General features: G+C 40.4%; 1 protein-coding gene across 1 annotated transcript in view; it reads left to right on the plus strand.

Annotated features, from left to right (window-relative positions):
* Positions 1–6,049: 6,049 nt before the first annotated feature.
* znf423 (zinc finger protein 423) overlaps positions 6,050–17,900 on the plus strand; it is a 174,080-nt gene continuing 162,229 nt past the window's right edge. Inside the window, exon 1 of the mRNA XM_016230807.1 lies at positions 6,050–7,268. Within this exon, the coding sequence (XP_016086293.1) occupies positions 7,229–7,268 (40 nt within the window). The 5' untranslated portion in view covers positions 6,050–7,228. The remainder of the gene's footprint in view (positions 7,269–17,900) is intronic.

Here is a 17,900-nt window from a genome sequence, read left to right on the forward strand (position 1 = left end):
AAGTTTTTTTCCCCTTCTGGCTTCTGTGTTTTCTTTCAGGATCCTATGAGATGTTTAAAGATGTACTGGTATGGAAAAAAGCCTCAGTTGTGTTCTCTTTATTTCCACAGGTGTAAGCTAATTTTTAGAATAAATGTGAAAATTTTCAGTGGCATAAATCTGTGAGAGATGTCTTTAAAAATCACTGTTCTCCATACAACGATTGAATATATTCCAAATACAGTTTTTGGTGTGAGGCAATAATATGAGACTATTCTGAATTTTGGTAGATTGTTGAAGGTTCTTGATCTCCAGGAGCCAGAGATTTTTATTTTTTATAATAATAATAATAAAAAAAAGATAAATAAAGTGCATAATGTTTTGAAATGCAGTTCACTTATTAAAAATTCCCTCTCTTTTTTAAAGTTTTTTTCCCCTTCAGGTTTTCTGTTTTTATTTTTAGAATTTTGGAATTTTTATTTTTTATTTTTAGATTATTCAATTTCTAAAGTGTGAATCCAGCCCCTAAAGTTGAAAACTGTTCTCCCTTCTACACTGAATGCATACCCTTAATAACTTTTCCAGATAGACACCACCCATCAATGTTTTTTTTTTTGACTGAACACAAAATTCTGTGTATAATTCCATGTTTCTGAATGCAAATTTGCTATAAATTCAAATTGGATTGTGCCATCTGACTAACATTTTCATTTCATGTCACAAATTTTTGATTGGATTCAAGTCTTTATTCTTTGGAACGTTGTACCTGAACAAAGGGGTTGCTGTCTTTGGCTGGCTGATACTGGCACCCTTCGTGGATTTTGGCTCCATCTGTGTTGCCCTTGATGGCAACAAGTTTTTTGTTTCTCTTTGCCAGGAAAGAAACACCAGAGCAAGATGCTGCCACCACCATGCTTGACTATAGGGTTGAGGTTTCATAGATCATAAGATTGATTAGTACCAAACATAGATTTAATTTTAAAATGTAAAATTGTTTTTACAATTTACCAGTGAGCTTTTAACCACTGTGACTGGATCGATGAGTTAGTGAGCTGAACTCCAGAACCAGATCAGTAACATTCAGAAACAAATCATTCAGACCAGTTTTGTGAACGGGATCAATTGATTCATTGAAAAGATCTGACTCAAAATAATTAGTCATTCTAAAAACAGACATCACAATTTTTCTTATATGCACCCTATGGCTTCAGAAATCTTCAGAAAACATGGCTTTAGTGCAGAAGTCATATAGACATATAAAAAAATTTTTTTTTTTAATTGCAGAGTTTGAATAGCCAAGATATTATGCAAAAATTAACCTTTTGTGTCCACTGAAGAAAGTGAGGGTGAGTATATAAGAAACAGGTATTAGGTGAATTATTCCTTTGATATTACAGACACAGAAACAGGTGTGTGACTTAAGTACAACATTAAAACAATCTGAGTGTTCCTCAGTATTATAGTGAGGTTGAAAAATTCATCACAATGCTTATGAGTTTCTTCGTATGGGTGATTTAACTAAGGGGACATGTAACTACCTCTGCTTATATGAACTCCTTTTAACATTTGGTGGATGGAAACGAGAGACAATCTACGAGACATAACATGAGAATGGAGTGATTTGGTTTGGAAACATAAGTAACTTTATAAATCTAAACGGTGCCAGAAATGTAGGTAAACTATGGAGGTCCATTTTTGCCACAAGAAGGCAAAAACATTTTTTTTTGACACTTTACATGATGATTACGATTTTTCGTTTAAATTTATAATTATTTATGCCATTATTATTATTACCTCAGAATTCAAATTTACCAAACCATGATTTTTTCCCCCTTATGGAGCGGAAATCGGCTTGCTTAGTCAACATAAACAGACAGAGGAAAAATACGTTTTTATTTTTGTATATAAATATTTCACGTCTTTTAGAAACCCTACAATGCTGAATTACGTCACCGTTGTAAAAAAAAAAAAAGTAAATTCTAGAAATTAGTCAAAACAATGGACTGCATCTTGTCCTCAGTCTCCTTCAAATTGCTAAGATTTCACATAAATGTTTCTTTGGCCTTTGCGTGAGAACAAAACTAGTTGTGGATGAATCTGCACAGTCATGTGTGTATACAGTATACACTGCATGTATATCCTAATGGCAAATACTGTCAGCAAATGTATGTATGTCTTTAGTAGGGCATGTTTTACAGCTGTTTGTCTCTCCACTCTCTGATCACAGACACTCGACCGCAGCTGTGAAGTATCCATCACGTCTCAAAGTAATGGAGGCCCGGTTCTGCTTCATTTCACCAGCTGGGAGGTGTTGATTGGGCCTTTTTTGGGTAAGTGAGCAAAAAACGGCTCCACTAAAGCTGATAAATGCAACAGGAGACGGAAGGATTACCAGTCAAACGGAGTGAAACCAGCTTTCGCTGTTACGGAAGTAAAAAGCATGCCTCATTTGTGTCCCACGACATGTGATTCAGTTACCGTTACAATTCTGCAACCACACAGAATCACTTTTTTCCCCACAGAGACAAACACTTGCCATTCCAGCACAACTGGATATCAATCAAAATGTATCACTATGAATATTCTTGGCATTATTGTGTTAGAATTCACAGATACCCAGGTCGTCTCTAAACGCAATGTGCTTCTTTGTTAGGACAGCACCACACTGAGCTCCTGTATGCTGCTGTGAGTGAGATCTTCATTAGAAACCTTGAGCCCTTCACCAGGATCTGTGCCAGGTACTCGGTCTAACAGCCAAACATGTTGATAATTAAACCCCTGTAATCGAGAGGTGTTATCACAACAATTAACAGCAAAAATGTGAGGGTATGAGCGAGAATCTTAGAACGTGTGGCTTTGTATGCAGTTCCTCCCTTTTTTTAATTTGATGGAAAGGTTTTACCTTCACTCTAATCCTTCGGCTATTTGTTTAAGTGCCGAATTATCTGTGCGTTTTTGTTTTGAGTGTACATTTTGCGCAGTATTCCTCTATCAAACCATCTTGGGAGGGATTTGATGTGGGGGAAAGCGTACGAAAACATAATTTCTCTTCCCGTCTTTTTTCCTAAAAGCACATTTGTCTCTCTCCTACATTCCCTAATTCTCCAGACGTGTTCCAACCGTTCTCTTTTTTCGCCTCTCCCTCCCCAAAGTTGGCTTTCTCTGCCCTCGTTCCTAGGCATCAGCTGAAGACCCAGCAAGGCCCCCATACACAATGAGCTTTAATTGGGTTAAGTTTGTCCGCCACAGATAACATTTCTCTTTCTGTGGAGAATAAAACAAATTGCTGGCACTAATGGCACTGTTTAATGTAGCTCTTTTTATTATGGATGGAGGAAATTAGGAGGAGACTCCCAACAGAGAGCTGATGTCGTGGGAGTGAGTGCATTGTTGCAGCTCATCAGAAAAGCGTTTTTGCTGGAGCGCCGGCCTCCTCGCCGCCGTTGCTCATCTCTCTCTCTCTCTCGCTAAGCCCTTTCATGTGCCCTTTTGAAAAGACGGCCATGTACCTAAGAATTGGAGCGTTAAAGCGTATAGCCTGTGCGATCTGACGTGATCGGGCCCCGCGTTTGCCACCATGTGTTCCGAACCTGTTCTCCGTCCGCTGTTTTTTATGCTTTAATGCCCTAAGTCCATAAAGCCGGTGTTTCTTTGTGTAAGTCTGGGGCAAGAGCCAGGGAAACGGGGGCTGGAGGGGGGCTTGTTATTGAGGTTTTGGCACAAGACACGGTAAGCCTAAAAGCCTGAAATTTGTTCTGCATTGCTTTCGTTTCTGAAGAGGGTCCCCCTTTTTCAAGTCAGACGTCTCACTGCAGCAAGCTAATGGGATGCGAGGACAGATGCACACCCTGGCATTTAACACGCCAACACCTGAGAGTGTTTGGAAGACAATCAGCAGTAAAAATGTAATGTTCAATCTGGATTTTTATGGTAGCTAATCAGGACTGATGAAGTAGAGGGTACATTAAAGTGCAGCCGAGCGGTCAGCCCCAATCTGCGCTCCTGCTCTCCACCTCTCAGTTGTGTGCCCATGTGCACTCGGCATCAGCACGGCTGTCTGCGTCCGGGGTCACTGTAACAAACAAAACGTCCTTATATGGACAATTAGACGGCATATTTTAGCAATCCTATATTTTGCTGATGTACACGTTGAGACAATTAAAAGTTTCTGGCAATGCTTTCCTTACATTTTTTGCTTTCATAATAGATTCTATCAGGTCAGGTCACCGCAGCTCGGTCCTGGAAGTAAAACCCGAATCGAAGGAAGCTAATAAAATGACTAATTTTTTTGGGCTCTGCTTCAGATTCATTAGCTACAAAAGCATTTGTATTTTAAACCTCCTTGTACGGATTGACAGAAGTGACACCGTGAGCGTGCGCCTCTCCTGTACTTTGTTAACGAGACAAAAGAGTGTTGGCTTTGCAGTATTTAAATCAGTTATGTCTAATTATTTCATACAAAAATAGCCTATATAGGGCAAAGCCAATGAGATGTAACATTGTCTGTGGAGGGGGGACCTGGAGGAGTTGGCGTGAGTTCAGCTGAACAGAACAGAACAGAGAGAATACGCTGTAGGCAACATAAATATAACATGAACTCTCCAGGCTTGTGACAGTACAATGGGGGAGTGTTTAAGGGTGCTTTCTGGGTCCACACTGTCCAATGGATGATAGTCGCATAAGAATAGCAGCATACCTAGGTACGGTGAGAGAGGAGACGGATGAGAGAAAGGACAAAACGCTGTTGAGCTATTGCTAAATTTTGAATAATCGTCGCATGAATAATGTAAGGGCATCAATCTACCACTGTCCCTGCTGCGTGAAGGAAAATACTAGCCAATACTGAGGCCATTTCAATTCAGTTAGCAGTGAAATTAAGTGTTACAAATGCCTCCGTCCTTATAATGTCCAATGAGAGATTTGCTTCCTCTTCTAAACATTCAAAATTTTTCAAATCGCATGCAGTCATCCAAGCTCAAAAAATTATTTGCCACTCATTAAAATCGTCCTAAAATAGCAAAGGCGTCTATTCCAAACAGGACCACCGCATTTGCCGTTCACACCTCTTTTTCTCCAGCGTCTTAATTAATTTCATCCTCATGTCTTGTAAGTCTTATTCTGAACTGTTCATTGTGGCACAAGAAAAATGCAAATCCGTAAAAAGATGACAGAGGGTGTAATCGCGTGCTATGTGATTTCACAATGCCACTCTTTCAAACCATTCATGTCTCGGCTGTCCTTGACCCTTAAGGAGCTTGTAATGTGAGCTATTTTCCTCCTTTGAATTTATCCGAGAAAAAGGGACCACTGCGGTGAGCTTTCGCCCCTTCGTGCCAACGGCCTCTCTCTCTGGGACACCAGAAGCCCATTTAAATGCAGTCTCCAGGCGTGCGCTCAGACGAGACAAGAGGGGCCCCGGTCCACCGCGGGGGGTCAATTTTAAAGGCCGCTCTGTGGCTCCGCGGGGTGCCTGGCTCAATCTGCAGGATATACCACTGACCGAGACAGGGTGCCCACCATGTTATCCATGACAACGGCTGAGCAGCTCCGGCGCGCCGCGTGTGATTTTGACCATTTCTTAGGTTGATTTTTGCACAAATTTGCACATTCTGCGACTGCGCCTCGGCAGTACACGCAGACGCCAGACAGACGCTGTGGGGACTAAAAATACTGTCGAAAAGGCCTAATCCTGCCAAAAAGAATGCAACAAGGATCCTAGAAAAAGGGGTTAAAAGTTCATTAAAACATATCCCATAATACCAATGAAAATAAAACAACACATCTGATCATATCAAACATTATTTGCATATGCAGATGTTTTTTCAAAAATAAAATGCTAAACACTTTTTTTTTTAAAACTCCATTACAAATCTGATCTGTTTACTCACCCTGTTGTTGTTTTTGTAAAACTTTCTTTTTCTCAGTCACCATTCACTTTCATTGTATGGGGGGGGGGAAGAGATGCAACGAAAGTGAATGGGCTCTGAGGCTGTCAGACCTTAACATACAGCCTGACATCTTTTGTGTTGAGCAGAAGGAAGAAAGAAAGTCAAACCGGGTTGGAACAACGTTAAATGATGACACTGTTTTTATTTTTGGCTGAGCTGAACTATCCCTTTAAATCGTCTTTCTTATTCGTTTAAACGCAGATAAACGTGTTGCAAAGGCGACGTAGAAATGATAAATGTTCAAAACAAACTCCCCAAATAGTCAAAATGTCATCGTATCCAATCGACAGTTAAACGCTGGAGTGAACCCGAGACGATGGCACAAGTACAAGGAGCGCAAAAAGCGAATCCAGTCCGTCTTTTTTCTTGCCCGCTGCAGAGTTTCCTCGAAGCTCCGTGTTTTGGCCCCGACCCGTGCTCCAAGTTAAGCTGTAGTTTCCATGGCTGACCATGGTTTGGTGCTGTTGGCTCTCTCTGTCTGCTCAACCCAGGCTGTGCGGAGCTCCCTGCGGGATCAGAGCGCTCCCCCGCCGGGACCCTACTCTCACATCCTCCTGCTGGGACACGGCTACATTTCCAGCCAAGCCTGGCTTTATTATGTGTGTCTGCGCTGCAGCCCCGCCAGCAGTCGGATCGGGAGGCGGAGGGAAGACCAGAGTCAGGACAAAGAAAAAGGGAGAGAGAGGCTAGCGACTAGAAATATTTACGGCTTTTAGGACGATAAACAAGAAGAAGAAGAAAAATCCCCTCAGGTAAAAATGCTGCGTAAAATGCCATTGAGAGTGGCACCTTCGGAAAAATAACAGCGAAGGAGGGCGGTTCGGCGGGATCACAACGAAAAGAGACAGTTGCGACAACTGCGAAAAGGAGGAAAAACATTGCGAATCAATTCCGAAACACCGTCGAAGTGGCTTTGGCACATTATCGGCAAGTATTGTCACCTCTCGCCACTGATCAGGTGTAATTTGGGCACGCTCCGCTTCTTCAAACTCTGAGCGCGCGTGCCCGCTCCGCCGTTACGGAGGAACAAAAGAGCGTTCGCTTCTCGAGCACGGGAAAAGCCGCAAGTTATTCGTTAAATCTACAGGTTGGAGAAGTTCAATCATTGGAATATCAGTTTCCATTGCCGTAGGCCTACTCTCTCTTCATTTGAACGCTTCTGGACTAGCGAGACTGAAGTTGCCGCATTGCAACAGGCAAAGTGAAGAAATCTCCCAAGTATCAGCGCGTGACCTGTCAATATTTCTCGGAGAGGACAAGATACCCGTTAAAGAAAGTAAAATATTGTTGTTAACACGGAGATGTCTAGACGCAAGCAGGCCAAACCGCGCTCCGTTAAAGGTAAGCGTTTTATGTTGGTAGACGAGAGGGAACAACTCACAAGACCAATGAGATTTCATGGGTAAAAGTGGCGGGGATTGTGAAATGTATCGATTTAATGCGTTTGCTTTCAGTAGTGACATTATGTTCAGAGACTTTAAGGAGGCTTTTTGACATTGAAAGATGATTAAGAAATGAAACACTTTCATTTTGATGCCAGGTGCCACCAGGTCTTGTGTTTGGCAGTACAAGTTATCTCTTATAGGGAAGGTGCTGTACCTGAACGATTAGAAATGGTGCTCGAGTTTATTTTAGGTTATTTATTCATATTATTAGTATTTTAAATGGCATTTAAGCAATTTTATTAATTTATATTTATTTTTGTAAATAAACAACATCACTTTATACTCCTAAGTATTATTATATACGGTTTTGTTAAATTATTAAATGTTCACTGTTTTGTTTGTTTAATTTTTTTAATGTAAAAATAATATATACTGCTACTGCTCATAAAATAGACCTTTAAATAAGTGTATTTCCATTTTGTCCTCTTTGTGGAAATCCTAAATATTCGGAGATGTTTTTTCAACTCAATTTAGAACCCCCCCCTCTCAGTCTGTAGTAGTATTGTGAATGGAATTAGATTCTCTATAGATCTCAGTTTGCTGTTTATTGTCTTGAATTTATTCCCGGTTGTTACTTTGACATGGCAGAATCAGTCACACACAGTCTCATCTCATTCACGCCCCTCCTACAAGACTCAACACTCACAGGCAGGTGAATTTAGGAGCACTAAGGCCTGCTGATATTTTGTCTTGTCCATCAGCAATGTGCGGCAGATATTGTGCTGCCGGTCGAGATATCACTTGGCACCCTCACCCCAATAGAAACCAGATGGGCTTTCGGGTGGCCATGTGGCCCATATTAGTACCCCCTCCCCCAAATAATAACTAGTTTTTTGTTTTAATTAACGGTCGCAATCTGCAGAGGTTCATCAAGAGAGAAGAAAATGGTTGTAAGTTTACATAGCGTGTAAGAGGATAATATTCATGTCGATTGAACTGGAAATACAACGTGTTAAGAATCTGTTATTGTCAAAGATATTTAACATTGACAGAGCCTGCTGAGTGCAGATCGGTACTAAACAATGTCGCTGACTTGTTTAGGAGAGATAGAGATGAGAGAGAGCAGTCTTTTTGACCCTGTAATCAATAACATAATATTTTTTTTATTTTGACCAGCTTTTATTTTTTACATGCATGAAGTGAAATATTATGCAAATAAATATGCATCATCTTTTTTCTCCCCAATCATTAACTAATAATGTTTTTAGCTTGTTCTGTTTTTTTTCAAGGCAACTGCAAATCAAACGTTTTGTTGTATTGCAACAAATACTATTGCAGTTTTCTATTGAGTATGCATTAGCCTGCTGCAGCACAGAGGTTTGGGGGGTAAACAGTGATTGTATTGACTCAGCGATGCACGTCAATCAGAGGCCAATTAAATATGAAAGCAAGGCTCGCTCTGTCCCTATCTCAGCCCAGCACCTTTAGCTTTGATTGCTATGCTTGGAGATTAGAAGGGCACCAACAATATGTCTGAGAGTGGTATGCACAAAATCATTCATGTTTTTTTTCTGTCCCGGTGTCTAGTGTATTGGCTCGCTCTTCCAGAGGTTAAGCTTGTTTGTCATTCATTTCTGCTTTGATATCTTCAAATCTGCAGGTGTTGTGGCTGTAGAAAACATATGCAGGCACATAGAGAGGGGGGTTCCTCAAAAAAGCGTTGCCCATTGTCACGTTAGACCAGGGATTATTTTCCAGTAACGGAAGTCATGCTCTCACATCACATTACATTAGAAACTGTGATTGCCAGTGTTATTCGCGCACACAAGAGCGAGAGAAAGATTATTTAGAGAGGAAAAAGACAGCGAGCGTTCGTCAGAGGGGGAGAGGGAGCTGCGCTTATCAAAATATTATTTCTCTCAATTAATCCCTTTTTAATGTGTGTCTATGCACTGAGTGCTCGGCTGTGGCATTCCTGTTTCATATCTCCACCGTCCCCATGAGTGTTTCATGCATTATGTAGCGATGATTATTACTTAATTACACATTAATAAATCCCCTTCATTTGCAGGACATTAAGAGGGGGATGAATGCACACGACAGGAAGGGAGACAGTGAGGGCACTTATTTCATTTTTTTCAGTGTTGTTTACAGTCAGTCGAATCAAATTGGACATTTTATTCTACGAAAGGGAGAAAACATTCGAGTAATGCTAATCTGAAGCTCGCTGAGAATGAAATATATTGGCATTATCCCCCCCTCTGCCCACTGACACGAGGGTCTTTTTGGGTACGTGGGTATGTGGATGGGTTTGTACCTGGTTCATGTGTTGAAATGTCTTTCAGGAATGCATTTAGCTCTTCCTGCAGAATACGTTATCCTTTAGCAAGTGTTTCGATAGGGAATTGGGTAATTACTCGCCGTTTTGAATGTAAATTTTCAGTTGTGCATTTCAACAACTGAGGGACTGTGGGAAGGAAGGGATTTTCATACATAGATACATAACACAACAGCAAGTTGTTTTTGCAGGGACATCTAGATAACAAATAAAGTAAAATGTAATTTTCTAGTAATTTTGTAGATTTCTGAAGTGAGGTTTGAAGTTGCGGATTTTTCCATCTTTAAAGAACACTGCTGAGATTTTCTGTTGTATGATTTCAGTGATATTAGTTTTTTTCTTGGGGAGCTGTGTTACATGTTAGAGGGTAAGAAAAGAGGCAATGAAGCTGTAATGTGCTGTTGTGTTGCTCTTTTTTTGGTGTGTGTTTATGTAGCGGTACAGATCTCATCTTTTTACTTTCCTCCATTTCTGGAACCATCTGCTTTTAACATTAAATGGCTTTTTTATTGTCACCTAGACTTTTGGCAACGGCGTAGAAGTTTCATTGGCCAGTGGGCTGTTGTAAAACGCTGAAGTGAGTTACCATAGGGCTGCAGAGCCACAAATGAAGAGATCAGGGAACGAGAACCCCCAGTGTTCTTATGCATCCACATTTGTGTTTTTCATTTTGTGCTTTGATTGGTGTGCTGTTTTCAATTTTTTGTGCACCTAATCACTCTATTGCATCTGTTGCACATTTTCAAATGATGGTTCATTGAGAATAATAGATTGAATTTTATTTTTAGTAAATATTTCCATTCACTTTTAAAAATGTTTTCCTAATTATGTGTTTAATTAAATATTCTTTTAGTGATTTTTGTATTTTTTTTTAATTCAAGCTTTAAGAAATTACAATAATAATCTGAAATTGAGAACGCATTTGTTTCAGTTCTAGACTGTTTATGTGAAGTGTAGTATTTATTTTGTGTGTGTGTGTTGACGGTTAGAGGGTGTGATTTTGAGATAATGGGAGATGAACCACAAAATTGATTTTTATGCTCTTGCTTTTTTTTGTTTTCATTGACTTCACAGCATGAACAATTAGTTAAACAAGTCTGAAAGTATTTCATCAGAACCAGGAAAAAAAACGTAATTGTGCACAGTTTGACAGCAGCTGAGGTCTTTTTTAATGGCTTTCTTTGGGTGTTGATGCGACTGGTACCATAATATTAAGAGGCATGCTTTTCTTCCACTTAACTTTCTTTTCAAGTCAAATCGTTATACCTTTCCATATCTCAAAGCAGTGACCCCTGTTGGTGTGGAGATCATGGCGTAATTCATCTGGTCTGTGATGGGAGGAAAAGGCGGGTGGGTTTGGATGTGGGTTTCTCCCCGGTGGGCAGTGTGTCTGCCAATGACAACTCCTTATCAGCAGCCTGCCTGCTAGTTTTGTGGGGAAGAATCTGTCTTAATGTAAGAGCTCATTCGTAGGCTCTGCCATTGTACCGGCTTAGCCACAAGCTTTATCAGAAGGCCTGGGCTCAGTGGCCCGGAACCGGCGCTCACTGCGGACCCGCTCCATGCCACGCTTCACTTCTAAAGAGAAGGCGTCGCTCTGACGCCTGCTGTTATTAATTCTGTTTGTGTGGTTGGCATTCCCTGTGCCCCCCTCTTCTTCCCCCCCCCAAGCCTGCCAGCCAAGGCTCCCCTGTCAGGCCTTCCCGGAGGATTGCGGCCGTTCTAAGATGCTGCGCTCTGGAACCCAGATTGGGCTGCTGCAGAGGGCAGATTAAAACGTGCTGGAACAACGCACAGAGAAAGAGTCTCTCAAAGCTGCTCGTACCCATGTAGATTAAACATGGCAGCCATTTTCACCTAGTCCGCTGAGAACGTCTGAGAATTTTGTCGAGAAAGTACGTCGCGGTACATCTTAAAAGTATTCTTTTACATTTAGAAAATTAAGTTTGGTGACCTAGAATAGGAATTTGAGTGACGTTTCATACCGTAAGGCTCGTTTTATCATTTGGGCCTGTCAGATTGTCGATGTTATGAGGTGGGGAGTGGGTTACTACCGCTCAAAATTTTGGGGTCAGTAAGATTATATATAAAAAAAAAAGAAATAAATTTTATTCAGCAAGGATGCATTAAAGCAAAAATGACAGTAAAGACATTTATAATGTTAAGATTTCTATTTCAGATAAACGCTGTTCTTTTTAAACTTTCTATTAATCAAAAATGTACCACAGTTTCCACAGAAATGTTAAGCAGCTCAACTTTTTTAAAATATTGATAATAATAAGAATGTTTCTTGAGCAGCATATTAGAATAATTTATGAAGAATAACTCCGTGACACTGAAGACTGAAGTAATGACTGCTGAAAATTCAGCTTTGCTATCACAGGAATAAATTACATTTTCAAACATATTAAAATAGATTTTTTTTTAATGTGTAAAAATATTTCAGTTTTTTCGCCCCCTGTATTGTCATTATAAAATGTTGCTTGTTTGAGCAAAAGATACTTCACTGACCTCAAACTTTTGAATGGTAGTTTATGTCAAAAGTTTTTATGTCAAGATGTATTTGTCTGTGTGTTCAAAGATGCATTAACGCTCTCTCTCTACTCTTTCTCCTCTCCGGGTGGCTGCTCTACGACCCTGCCCTGTCTCGCTGGGCTGTACATTAAACATAAGGAAAGGGGGCAATTAAGCCCACTCTCTACACCTGGCTGATGCATATATTTATTGGCCTGTCTCCCTGCTGTACAGGCTTCAGGCCTTGGTCTGAGCTTTTTGGGGTGGTGATTGAAGGGCTGCAGAGGTCATTAATGAGGAGTGCTGGTGCTGGTTTGACCCCTGCTGTGCCCCCCAGAGTCCCTCTGACCCTTCACGAGGTCATCTGGTCTCCCATGGCAGAGCGCTCAGGGAGCCATCCTAGACCAGTGAAGGACTGGTATAGCTGGAGGTGAAATGTTTCTCTGTGTGTGTGTGTGTGTGTGTGTGTGTGTGTGAGAGAGAGTGTGCATGCATGTGCCCACGCACTGAGAAATCTTGTGGCTCTCCAGAGCTGAACCTATTGATTTCACAAGGCCTAAAAAAGTTTTCTAGCAGCAAGAACAAAACCGCTAAAACAAAGATACGCTTACAGAGTTGAGTAGCCTTGCCCTTTCAAACACAGATGGAGTTTGACTCCTCAAAACAAAACTTTTGAGTAATTTGCAGAGTTCATCCAATGTCAGAATGTATTGCTGTACCTTGTTTCAGATATTTAAGACAATTACATCGGCGAATAAAGAGGCGTAATTAATTTGTCAGAAAGATAAAAGACGACTCTGACCCTTCACTTATCAATTAAAGCAACTAGTTTTAAAAATACAGACATGGCTAATGATAGCAAAGCGGCGCTTGTCAGTCTGCTGCTTCGTCACGGGCAGATTATGTGTGCGAACCATGGGTCTCTGAGTTGGGTTAGTAATGCCTTGATAAATTGATTTTAAGGCGTGAAGCTTCTTAGCTTTATCCTGAGGCTAGTCTGGAACCTAGCATAGAAGCCTTTTTGGCTTAGAAAAAATTAGCCTCCATTGTAAAAGACCCTCGGTTCTTCTAGCCCGCCTGACTCCAGAGAAAGACGAGCCCTTGATCCTGGAGTCAGATGTGTTTTCCTTATTTTTCTTCATCTAATTCCCCGTCAAACAGCAAGTTCCCCCCCCCCACAAAGTCGGGGATAATAACCCGTGCAAACAGCGGGGCTATACTGAAGAAACAATTAAAGTCGCTCTTCGTTCGAGAGCGCTTGCACACACATACACTCACAAAGGGAGAATAAAGGGGAGGGGAGACAAGAAAAAAAGCGGAATAATGACATTTACAAAACAGCCGTTCTTCTACGATGTGTTCATTTGTTGGTTAAAAGTCAGGTTTTTCCATTGTGTGCAGTTCACTTAGCATGTGTGCTTTTTTGGAGGGCTGCTCCTGTATTCAAGAAGTTCCCAGAGGAGCTGAATGAGGCAAAGAGTGATTATTATGCTCTCCTCTCCGACTTATCTCCGCTCACCTCACTTCTCACCCTTCTGCCTGAGTGTACAAGCTGAAGGTTAGAAAAATTAATATTAAAATAAATAGGGATGCACCGATATGAAAATTTTGGCCGATACCGATAACCGATTATTCTTTAATATTGTATCATTATTCTTGTATGAAAATATTAACTTTTTTTAAATTAGAAAAATCAATATATAATATAAAACATATGCAAAACATTCCATGGTGCAAGTCATATTTTCTGATCATATTATGATTCATAATACGATCTGATCATAAGTGGTGAACAAAATCACAGTGTTTTAAAACTGAGTGTTGCAGTGAGTCATGCAAGTAAATGGAAGTCCAGTGGGTTTGCACCATGCAGGTTCAAGCTACACGTTTTCAAACTAACACTTTGTAAATGATTGGATATATGTTTATATTTTAAATCTTATGCCTAATGTATTATACTGCATATGGAGTAAGAAATACGAGGGTTGGGGAATATGAAAGTGAAAGTGACGTGACATGTGACCAAGTATGGTGACCCATACTCGGAATTAGTGCTCTGCATTTATCCCATCCAAAGTGCACTTCATATATATAAAACATGTTTAAAGTAACAAGAAAGTGGAGAAATTGGATGATTTGGACTCAAACCTGTGTCCCTGAGTGCACAACGGCTCTTACGTGTCACAAACACATGCGCCACCCACTGCGCCATGGCTCTCACAGGTTTGTTATTTCTAAAAGTAGTAATCCCCCCCCCCCCCAAATCTGTGTTTTAGATGGTTTGTTAGAGTATGTGAGAGTTTTATGGTGCTTATCTGGGAGTGTTGTGTCAAGAGTGATGACTCGGGCCACATTTATGGAGGTGTGTAGAAGCAAATTCACATCTACCACTCTGCCAGCACACACACGACGTATCTGCATTTCAATGAAGCTGACATGTGTATGTTTGTGTTCGAGCACTGCCAGAGAGATGGAATTCAATCCAAACTGTGTCAAAACACTCGCCATATCCAAACCAAATCAGTTAACCTTATGTTATATCTTGTCGGCTTAGTCCCCAGGTAAAGTTCTCCATGCTACAGCCACAGCGTGTATTTAATCATCCATCTGCCGGCGCTCAGACATGTGTGTGTGTGTGTACGCCGTGGGCTGCTTTGATAGGTATGTATCTGTGTTGTTGTGGTTGAATGGGATGATGATGGGGAAGAGAGTCTCTTTCAGCTACTGCAAAACATAAAATCCAGGGCCAAGAGAAGTGCGCAGAAATTATTAACCATCCACACACTCGCGCTCCCTATTCTTCTTTATTCTCTCTTTCCTGCTCAGCCTCTCTCGCCTAATAAATGCTTCATGTCACCATCAAACAGGGCCCGACTTGCTCCAGGAGAGGCAGAGAGAGGGAGCGGAAAGAAAGAGAATTGGAGATCGTGGGGCGTGGGGGTTGTGTACTGTGGGGGCCTTAGTGTTGATGGATGGATGGATGGATGGATGGCTGGATGGACAGATGTTAAAAATGTAAAGTTTTGACCTGTTCTGTAGTGTTGGACAGGGGACCAGGCTGTCTGATTCTCTCTCTTCTATCTGGATCCAGCTCGGTCATTAAACTCTGATAAAATCCAATATCAGAGGTTTTGCACCACACTATCTTGAGGCGAAGTGTAAAACGCAATATTTTACACATTGGTACTGGAGTAATCAGTCCGTAATTGGTTGGAACACTTTAGTCCAAGTATGTCGCACTCATTAAGTGTTATTTTATGACTTCTTTTATTGACAGTAACAGAAGTAACAGTGCGTTACATAATCACAATTAGCATGATGTAAAGGGTTATAGTATTTTTTCCATACAGTGGAAGTAAATGGCTACGTCAACTGCTTTGATACCAGCATTTTTCTAAATATTTTGTTTGGTGTTCAAAAAAAGAAAGAAATTCATAGAGGTTTGGAATGAGTAAATGATGACAGAATTTTCATTTTTGGGTGAACTATCCCTTTAATTTATTATCTAACAAATGCAAATGAAAAACTCTCCCTTCCTTATAATGTACAAGTGATTTTCATTCAAATTAACTTGTTTTGCATAATAATCGAACACTAACCTTTCATAAGTAACTAGTGTAATTAAATCTCTACATATTTAATTGACCATTATTTGCACTAAATGTATGCCATCTATTTATATAATTTAAATAAATTGTATTTAATAGAATGTTCTACATTTAGAAATTATTCAGTCTATTTGTTTAGTAACTCTCAGTAAAAAGTAAGAATGTAGCTTTACTTTTAAAAGTATTGTTCACCTGCACCGCTTGTGTGTATTTATCTGTGTTTTGAGACAGAATTCTTTAAAAATTCTCATATACTGGAAAGGAAGATCTTGAGGTCAAGGACTGAGCGTTATCCCCCCGACGCGCACACTTTCTTTCTATATCTTATGGTCATGTTCCATAATAAGGGTCGCTGTTAGTGTGGGTAGAGTTCATTTAATAAGAACCCCTCTCACAAAATCCCCATACACAAACAAACATCCACTGGCATAGTCTCCGGCGGGCTAAACAAACAGTAGAAGGGTCTCAGAAGGAGCGTGATTGCAGAGTTAATCTGTCCTCTAGTGATGCAGGCCGGCCGCAAAGCTCCTTCAGAGAGGGACACATTGTAATGCCTAATCAAGTCTGTATCAAACTAAATAATGTTGTAGCGTGAAATTGGAAGCCGAAGTCAAAAAGCACTCCCCAGCCTGTACTACAGGATAAGGCAATTAAGACTCTCTCGCTCTCTTTTTCTCTCTCATTCTTTCTGTCTCCTGAGCAGTCAGGCTGTACTCTTACGTCTTTGTGTGGAACAGCCCTGTTCTCTTTCTCCTTCCTGTTCGGTTGATGGTATTGTTGGTGGTGTACTGGGACCATCTATTTTTGGAGGGTCCCGAAGGCACTGTGATCCAGGGAGGCCGTCCTCCTCCTAGGTCAGGGGCATTCGGCACAGGGCCCTCCACCTGCCAGAGGGTGTAAAGCAGGCATTTTCATCGTTTTGTCTCCTTGAGTACTCTACAGATAAATCAATGGAGTACTCGGGGATCTGCGCTGTTGTGCATTGTTGGTCTATGAACAAATGCGTCAGAAGGATGTCTTTAGCAAAATGTTATGCTGTTTTTTTTTACCCACATGGCATGTCTAGTTAAAATGCTTCTTTAAAATATAAATTTTTTAGTAAAAACACATCACAATACCCCTGTATTCTGTTCCGTTTAGTTGCTCACCATCTAGATGAGTGAAAACATCCTAATTCTTGCCATTTTGCGATGCAGCCTTGGACTAAGGCAATGTCTACAGATGTTTCCTTCAAAGGCCAAATTTTCCAATTTTTTTCTAAGTTGAGGAAGTCCAAAGATCTAACTGTGAATATTTCTATCTTTATATTTTCACTTTAATGGAACCCCAATATATTTGCACTACAATGGATTTCACCCCAAAATGTAGTAGGGATGTAACGATTACCGGTTTGACGATAAATCATGATAAAATTGTTAGTATTACCGTTTCATCTTTTAATTATCATTAAAACCGTATTAGATTACCGCGATTTGAGCAACTCGCGATAAATAAATACTGTCCAGCATAAAGCACAGTATTAAGTAACTCTCACGTGCACACAGCACGCTGAGTAGTTTAGTTTTGAGTGAAAACAGGGCAGAAAAGCTGGGAGGTTTTAAAAGAGTGCTAAGGGAATTATATGAATGAATTAAATGATTGTACCTCTGAAGGCTCTGACTGTCTTCAGAAACGATTCGATGGCATTTTGTTTTCATCTTCGCTCTGTAATACCTAAAGGAAGTGTTCTTAATCGCAATACTGCTTTGTCCACGGAGGTTACGGGAAACAGCTCTAATTCAGCTTATCCATAAGCGCCACCTAGTGTCAGAGAGTGGATTTACAGAGACTTATATTTACATTCAGTCTGTGTGCAGTTTCTGTCTGGCCAAAAACGGACCGAATTTGCATGCCCTGCTGTAAATTTTAGCCGGTTGATGAAAAACAAGCTTATGTGGATTCTACACATTTAAACAATTCAGATAAGTTATCTAGAATTATTTATGGAGCAGATAAAATACATATAATCATTTATTAATCAATTATCATTTTGACTTATACCTTTTCTTTATTTAAAGGCTGAAATGTGAGGTTTACCTTTTTATTAAACTTTTTCAAAGCTTTATTTGAACATTTACATTAGATATTT

The sequence above is a fragment of the Sinocyclocheilus grahami genome, unplaced genomic scaffold, assembly GCF_001515645.1.
Source record: "Sinocyclocheilus grahami isolate Dianchi unplaced genomic scaffold, SAMN03320097.WGS_v1.1 scaffold377.1, whole genome shotgun sequence".
NCBI classification, from domain to species: domain Eukaryota; kingdom Metazoa; phylum Chordata; class Actinopteri; order Cypriniformes; family Cyprinidae; genus Sinocyclocheilus; species Sinocyclocheilus grahami.